Here is an 8,495-nt window from a genome sequence, read left to right as displayed (position 1 = left end):
GGCTGCTCAAGGCGGCTACCTGGCTGATGAGTTCGACGATTGGTGCCAGGCACAGCAGGGTTTGCAGCAGGTGCCTATGAGTCCCTCTTTCCCCATGCCCGACGACATAGATTCACAGCAGGTGGCTGCGAGTCCCTTCCCCGTGCTCGAAGATACCGATTTCGATGGCTTCCTTGAGGACATCGATATTGACAGCTTGCTTGAGGATATGCAGACGATTCCCACGGAGGAAAACAGCGAGCGCTTTTCATGCACATTGGATGAGCTCCTCTACCCCAAGATGGAGGACGACACGTCATTGATGCCCAACGATCAGGTTCAGAGTAAAAGATGTCTCAAAAGAAAAAGGTTAGAGTAGCAGGAACCAGCAAGAGCGATCAAAAAAGAAAGAAGATTTACAGTAGCAGAAACCAGCAAGAGCAATGGATAGCAGCTAGTTATCTCCCAGTCTTCATATTTCATGGCGTTTCCTCACATTTAGCAATTTCATTCATGGTGTTCATACTACTGTACTGTTGTAAGTTTTCTTTTTGTATATACTGTTCTACCTGAGAAGCAATTTCTTCATCGGACATGATTGGCTATTTTTTATGATTGAATAGGTTTCAAGTCGCAACCCCTCAAGTTACATTAGGGAAATATTGATCATTAGGCATTTTAGTGGGGAAAATCATCTCATGATAACTGAATCTGGAATAAATTCTAATTACATAATTTCTAGAGATTCATGCATGATAAGGGAGGGCTGATTTTGCTCTGACAGCTTGTGTATGTCAATGTCTCTGTAAATGAACTGAACATTTATGTGCCCATCCCAACCTTTGCAAAGTTATCACCATAGGCGGTTGTCAACAATGGCAGAAACTACATCTTTCAATGTTCCCTACAAAATTGTCGTAATTGTATCAGACATACATTTATAATACTATTGGATCGAAAGAAAAATGACAAACTGTCCTCAGTGATATGTACAACAGTAATAGTACATGAGAATTTCTAGGGGTTCTGGAAAGTAAAGATCAATTGTACATGGTCCACATAATATGGCAATCATAACATGGAAATTGTTTCAATTCTTACCTGGGAATGATCTTTCAAACCAAGAGAGATCACCAACGGCCGAGCTGAGCCACTACCACTTCAAAACAAGTATAACAACAATATAAGTACAAAACGGTGAGACAAAGTTAACCAACCCTGATACGTAAGTCATTTGTGCATGCGTATGTAGGCAAATGGCATGTGGTATATCAGCCCTATGAGCGAACCTGTACGGGTTGGGTACTAACTTCAGTATAAAAATTGGCACAAAAACTATAGGGTGAAGAAAATATTACGGGTGCGCTTGGATGCAAAGTATTTTTGCAGTTTTTGGGAAATACCGTGGTTTCTGAAAAATCATTGGTATTATAAACTTTGAGGTGTTTGGATGAAACAAAAACTGAAGGCCTAGTTTGGCAGCATTTTGTTTAAAAAAAACCATGGTAATCCTAAACCATAGTATTTCAATGTGTGGGCAAGCAATACTTCGTTTCCCTAAAACCATGGTTTTCTCTGTTTAAGCAATACTACCGGTGTGTTTGGCGGTGCTGTTTTACTACAGATTTTAACCAACCCATGCTAACAGCCGCCGGCTGCATGCAGCTTTGTCATGCATTAGGTCAAAACGTCTTCACCTAGATGCTAGGATCTGTAGCAGGCTAGAGTTATCACTTATATATACACGTATGTAATCTAATACCTGAATTCACGCATAGCCTTTGCATGAATTGCATAGCCTTTAAATGAATTACTCTATAAGAAGATCAGATGCGATCGCCTACTATTTTTCCTTTGTCTGTTATCTGGTAAATGAATTGTATTCTATCTCCTGATTATTAGGCGTTTCAGTTTGATTAGCTTGCGTTTAGTCCGTCTCTTAGGTCCTTCCGACCATCGTCACCTGCGAGCTCATCTCTCCCTTGCAGCCATAAGCGAATCAAGCTCACCTTCTATATCCCGTCCTTATCTGTTCAGTCTAATGATTGCAACCCTGCCGTAAGGGGCTGCATGTAGGTTAGAGATGTCATCCCTAGATGGGATGGCGACACAAATTATTTTTTAGTGATCTTGCACGCTTTTATCGACTCCTTGGTTGCCAATTATTTTCCGACGAGTAGCAAGTCTCGGACGAAGATTGGTGCAGTAGACCGATTGGGGTCATTGGAGCACTCTCGTACGCAGAAGGCTAGCTAGCCAATAGCTAGAAGCAAAGTCGTAAGCAGCAAGTTAAACTAATTTGCCGATCAATTCTAAAACGCACGTACACTCGCAAACTATTTTGCCCCGGCTGGAAGCACATGGACGTATAGGCAGGATATATAGGTGCGCTAGTTGAATCCTGAAACATCAACAACTCATGCAAAGATTATGCGTGAATCGGTGAATCCATGTGCTAGATTACATACGTGTGCATACAATTGATAACTCTAGCCTGCTACAGATTGTAGCATCTAGGTGAAGACATTTTGACCTCGTGCATGGTAAGGCCACATGCAGCCGGCGGCCGTTAGCAGTGTGGTAAAACAGCACCGCCAAACGCACCAGTAGTATTGCTTAAACAAAGAAAATCAGCGGTTTTAGAGAAATGGAGTACTGCTTGCCCGCATTGAAATACTACGGTTTTGGATTACCAAGGCTTTTTTAAACAATGCTGCCCATTTAAGTCTAATCCTTACACCACTGAAGGGTGTTGGAGAACATTTGCACGGAAATTCAACAACAGTGTTAAAAAAGAGGAGCTTATTGCTGCTTGCTTTCAATGTTGTTGCCAGTACAGCCTAACCAATGACTAAACGGAACAATTGATGGGTCATAGGTATGCATTGTCCCACATGGAACTCCTCATCCAAAATTACATGCAGTTATTAACGGTGCTTGACAGGTACACAGACAAAAACTTGAAAAACTAATCAAAGATGGGGGAAACGGGCAGATAGCACGATGAGATGGTTAAGAATGCAAACCTTATATGCTCGATAAGTTGACGTGCACAAGCTAGCAGGAGTGGCTGCAATCACAACGTTATGCAGAGTCATTAGATGTGTCCACAATCAGGCCTGACAATATGGATGTTCTGATGAGAATACCTCATCCCTCTTCCCAAAAAGAACAGATACATTGTAGGTTGGATCAGAGAAAACACTTTCATCTTTCCTATTCAGGAAGGAAAGGGTTAGTAAAGAATGCAGCACAAGAGTTCAAGTAAAGAAATGACAATGGTAATTAGAACGGAGTTTTACGCACGGCGGCATGTGTGCACGGTATCTTGCGCGTGTGTTCTCGCTTTGAGATGGTAACTATCAGTACCAGCCTGGGATATTGAACAGTTGTACAAGCATATACACATCGTATTAGTTTGTTTGTTCATACGCGAACGGTCTAAGATGCGTGCATCGGGTCGCCTTCCACGGACGGGGATATGTGCCGGCACAAAACGAGCCTCGTCTGACATGGAAAGAAAATTTGCGTGGACCCTTCCCATTACTATCGCCCGAAACCCCCACCCGACCACCGCCCCTGAGCTCTCTCTCTCTCTCTCTCTCTCTCTCCCTTTTCTCTCTCATGGTGTGCGGCGCTCTCGTGCTTGCCGGCGACGAGCCGACGACCAGCGTCGCTAAGCCATTCTTGGTGCAAATCCGCTGGGTGAGCGTTTCCACCGACGACGCACACTCCTAGCCGCGGCCTGGAAAACGGCGCGGCCACATTCAATCTCGGCTCGGGCACCACGCCAACGCTCTGCTCTCCTTCAATCTACGGCACCACCGCGAACTGACTGCGGCAAGGTCCTCGTGTCTCTCAAGCAGGACTCGGTTCCGCCGCCGGTTCCATTAAGTTTCGCCCAGATCCACCGAAAGCAGTCAACACGGAAGGGTCGAAACTCCAGATCCAGTGGCAGGGAGACCGTCGTCCACCTCGCGAGCTCCGATCAGGTGAGTTCTTTCCCATCATGTCGGCTCGTCATGGCCAGTTTATGTGTTCTGTTTGAATCTTTTCCTCCGCTGATGGTTTTGAATCCATGGCTGTTCTTGTCCACAGGTGCTAGCTTTGCATGTATCAAATTTTGCTCCATTTATTTCTTTGATTTGATCCGGGTGGGTTGCGGCCTTGCGGGAGCAGCCGACCTGCAGATTTGTGACGCGACCGTATTTTCCAGGCCTAAGCCGTGGCCTTTCGGCGTGCTATTGCAGGGTCGAGTTTCTTTCGGGCGGGTTGTGGTGTTCTGGTGGGTGTGCCGTGTGCGTCTGACTCGGGGAAGAAGAACAGTAATTGTTGGGCGGTGGGGTAGAATCGGGAGAATGGAGCATGTCAATATTGGCCCCAATCTGCCGCAGGGGGCCAACACTGTTTCCAGGCTGTACTGCTACTTGTTAAATTTTGGTATATGCAGTGGGCAGTTAATTTTTTCACTTACTGTTTATCGGAATGCAGATTCAAAATTTGAATCTGAATCTGGTGTGTTGAGTGTTAACCCACAAGAAAAACACGACATCTTTTAATTATTTGTTCCATATCTAACAGGTTTGAAACTATGTATCAGGATTAGATAGACTGGTTTGATGTTCCACTACTGGCACTTGTTGCTGAATCACTCCAGTCCTGGTTTCGATCAAGTTCGAAAAAACTGTCTAATTTCTTTGCAAACTTACAGTTCTTGCTTAAGACCTCTGGTCTGATAAAATATGTGCTGGCGCTTCTTGCTTATGAAGTGCTTCAGACCTTGGTTCTGATCAGTTCAAACAAAAAAAGAATTGCTTTTTTATGGGGAATTATTTGCAAAATTGACGGTATGGTTCTGGTTTAGTCGATAATACTGGTTCTCGTACAGGACGGACGATTAATTTCTGCATGCAGCCCACCAACTCAAGCTGCTGGTACTGCTCTGTTCGGGAGCCAAAATAGTATTACCAATTAATTGGTGTAAATAATGGATTAGTAGTCCTCTGTTTGGAAGCCGAATTAGCAAGTGATCCGCCTAAATAATGTCCCGACCGTCATTTTGATTTCAGCCATGCATGCCTTACTGGAGTATACTCCCTCCGTTCCAAAATATATGACTCAACTTTGTACTAACTTTAGTACAAAGTTAGTACAAAATTGAGTCATCTATTTTGGAACGGAGGGAGTAGTAGTTAAACCACTGTTGCATGCGTTAATACTCCCCACTAATGCTCAAGCTTTTTTTTTTTGCTGGTGCACTAATGCTCAAGCTTAAAATAGTTGGTTGCCTAGCTAAACAGTTTTGTTAGTTGACTGGTCCTGCTGCAGTAATTTTGAATGTCCTAATGGTGCCTAATCACTCCCAACCACATCACGCATTTTTTTCCACAAAATGGTACTGATTGATTAGTTTCATAATGCACGTTCAGCAGGTTAGATCAAAACAATGGCGTCTTTTAAAAGATTTCAAACGAACCAGTAGCTTGCTTCTTGTGCCGGCTCAGGGTACTCAGTCGCTCAAGGTTTCTGCCTCGTGCGAAACCTGGCACTCGATCCGGTGGCCCAGGTGTGCCAGTACGGGGCGCTAACGTTTGTAATACATGCATTCCTATAGCAGGAAACGAAACATATACACAGCGTCATAACTGCGGTTGTGTGATCCCAATGCGGACCAATGGACTGGATATGCATACCAGTGGACGCGGTGCACAGAAAGCATTATTCGCAATGGTAATGCCTTAATTCCATAAACTGTTACCAGTACAAAACATCCAGTACACTTCTTTGTCACCCCTTAGTTGACACAGAATAATATGCAAGAACCAATCATCTATCATGTTGAGGTAATAATGAAAGATATAGCACAAATATAAACCTGAAAGTTATGACATGACATTTACTGCAAGACTACAGAACGGCTCGATAGTTTTGCAGCTTTCTTTGGTACTAGACTAGATGATTAACCACACAAACAGATAATTTGTGTCGTAGCACTAAAGATCAGCTAGACCTGGAACTTCCAAATATCAACATGTACATGGAGGGGGCGACCACATATGCAGAACTGATGATGCAAAAACATAGGGCAAACTCTGCATTTTTTTTTGACCGGGATATACCAAACTATACATGCTAATGAGAATCAAGAACTTACTTAGCAGCTAATATGGTTCCCATGCATCCGATCTGCGTCACGATGACCTGCCAGTACAGTAACGTGGACAGCTGAGCATCTCTCACATGTGAAAATCAGCATTCAATCAAATCAAATACGGCCTATGAACTCGCAACTCACCAGAAAGTTATCCTCGTATCTGCTGATGACAATGTCAGTCTTGTTGCCCTGTACAGCCCAGACAGACAGAAGCAAGTTATACTAACTCCCACTGTGATAGTACTAGATTTCTCTTAAAATCGACCAGAGAAGTGCGTAGATTAATTCCAACAAAGTGGAAGCTACGGATCCCCCGGAAAAAGAAAGTGCAGGCTACGGATTTAAGGAAGATACGGTATCAGGGAGAAAAGATTGGTGATGTTGCTGGAGCAAGCGAGATCGGCAGACCTTGATGTCCAAGGAGAGGGATCTGTGCGGCACGGGGAAGCGGCCGCCTGCCTGCGCAGGACCCGTCGGCGTCTCCATCTGCGAGAGCAAGCGGATAGAGGAACCGCGTGCGCAGAGGGGAGAGGAAGCTGCTGTTGTTAGAAGGATCGATTGGAAATCCGGAACCAGCCGGGCGGATTGGACGCAGGCAGACAGTGGGAAGGAGGAGGGGGGCTGGGGAGGGAAGAACTACTGGGCGGCGTGACTGTGGCGGCGCCAGGCTCGGGAGTCAGCGAGGACAAGACTTGGGAGAGGAGATCGGAACGAGGGAGGAGGACGGCAGTGCGAAGGGGCAAAGCCAGCGGGCCGGCCCGGGCACGGCCCACCCTTAAACGTGCCTGGCACAGCGTGGCCCGGCCCGCCGGGGCCCGTTTATAAACAGAAAAAAAAAATGAGGCAACGTGTCATCGATATCTATCTATACTCCCTCCTAAAAAATCTATATCTATCTATGCCATTCTTTTTTTTTTTGCTAATAAAGAAGAAACATTTCTTACCATCGTAATTTCGTCCGCCCGTCCTATGTCAAACAAGTTTTTCGTTTGTTCTCTATCGGGGCAATCGAACCCGCGACCACCACAATGCAACCAAGGCTAGAAGATTTTGTTACCTGTAGACATAAGTTAAATTTTCCGTCATGTGGCCCAGACTTTTAGTTTGTTCCGTTTCTAAGTCTCCTCTCACCTGGGCCTCAGTTCACCCTTTACTCAATACTCTCTCTGTTTCATAATATAGTGCCTATAGATTTTTTGCAAAAATCAAACATTACAAACTTTGACCATATTTATAGAGAAAGGTAGATACATCTAGAATACCAAATGCACATCATTAAATACATCATGAGTTGTATTTTCAGAATGTACATGTTTGATATTGTAGATGTAGACAGTTTTCTCTATACACTTGGTCAAAGTTGGCAAATTTTACTTTCATAAAAATCTATAGGCACTACATTATAAAATGGAGGGAGTAGCAGGCCGAGCTAAAGCAGCGGCCCAGCAATAGACAAAAAATAGCGTCAGTTTGGGGAAAAATTACTGAGCACTTCATTATATATATAAGACTGCAGCCAACAGAGCTAAGCTTTAGTCTAGAACAAAAGGTTTGTTATCTACTTCCTCTTCCAGCTACTCCAGCAACAATTATTTCGATACAGAAGGAGTATTAAATAGTCCCACCTTACTTCTTTTCGATATCGCACCATTTAATGTACGTTTGCAAAACTTTCACGTATAGAAGTTGGTTGCTAATGGATTCCTAGCTAGGCTACCGGCACGACAGAACGAATGAGACGTGATATTGTGGCATGTGGCGAGAGTGCACGTATACAGATTGCTATGCGCATGCACAACAAAACGACGAGCATATGCAATTGGATTGTGTTGATACGAGTGCTTGTAGACCCCAAGACTTGCACGCCGCATATAACAATGTTAAAACAAGATTTGTGGTCAAACGTCTAGCTAGGGACTCTCTGGTATACAGGCCTGCATGAGACTACGTGCAACATCCGCTCATCCGACATTGGTGACCGCATGTGGTTCTGATGTCTGCTCCATGTTGCCAAAGGCAAGATCGGCAGTAAGCCACTGGCCAAAATGGTACAGTAATTGCATCCTGGGACGAGAAGGAGTGCCACATGAACGGAAGACCAACGTGCATTGCGGTGCGACTACATGAGGAGTCCCGGTGTGAGGCGTGGCAATGGTGTGACAACAGTGAAATCCCCTTCACAGTTGGATTGTGAGTAACCGGGGGAAGGGTGACAATTGGAGCCCACAAGGGTGGGCGATGGCGTGGCGCCTATGAAATCCTCACGCCATCGTATGTCATCAAGAGGACGCAGAGGAGTAAAGGAACAAGACTAGCCCCTCTAATGCAGACCTGCAGCGGCGAGGCCAATTCTACGACGAGT

The 8,495-nt window shown here is 44.8% G+C and overlaps 1 protein-coding gene across 2 annotated transcripts; it reads right to left on the bottom strand.

Moving 5' to 3' along the window:
• Nucleotides 1-574: 574 nt before the first annotated feature.
• Nucleotides 575-6,864, bottom strand: LOC119331209 (proteasome assembly chaperone 3-like). 2 transcript variants are annotated; one of them, XM_037604382.1, is made up of 7 exons: nucleotides 6,542-6,864; nucleotides 6,275-6,322; nucleotides 6,134-6,180; nucleotides 3,129-3,195; nucleotides 3,006-3,049; nucleotides 1,081-1,132; nucleotides 575-883 (listed from the first exon to the last, which is right to left on the bottom strand). In XM_037604382.1, the coding sequence occupies exons 1-7, from the start codon at nucleotides 6,617-6,619 to the stop codon at nucleotides 833-835; spliced, it is 387 nt and encodes a 128-aa protein (XP_037460279.1). In that variant the 5' UTR covers nucleotides 6,620-6,864; the 3' UTR covers nucleotides 575-832. The 2 variants fall into 2 exon arrangements, with proteins under 2 accessions (XP_037460279.1, XP_037460278.1); XM_037604381.1 differs by having other exon boundaries at nucleotides 1,081-1,138; nucleotides 6,542-6,863.
• Between the last annotated feature and the right edge of the window lie 1,631 nt (nucleotides 6,865-8,495).

Source organism: Triticum dicoccoides, chromosome 7A, assembly GCF_002162155.2.
Source record: "Triticum dicoccoides isolate Atlit2015 ecotype Zavitan chromosome 7A, WEW_v2.0, whole genome shotgun sequence".
Classification (NCBI taxonomy): Eukaryota; Viridiplantae; Streptophyta; class Magnoliopsida; order Poales; family Poaceae; genus Triticum; species Triticum dicoccoides.
Note: the sequence above shows the minus strand (reverse complement) of the source record. Positions and strands in the feature narration are given on the sequence as shown.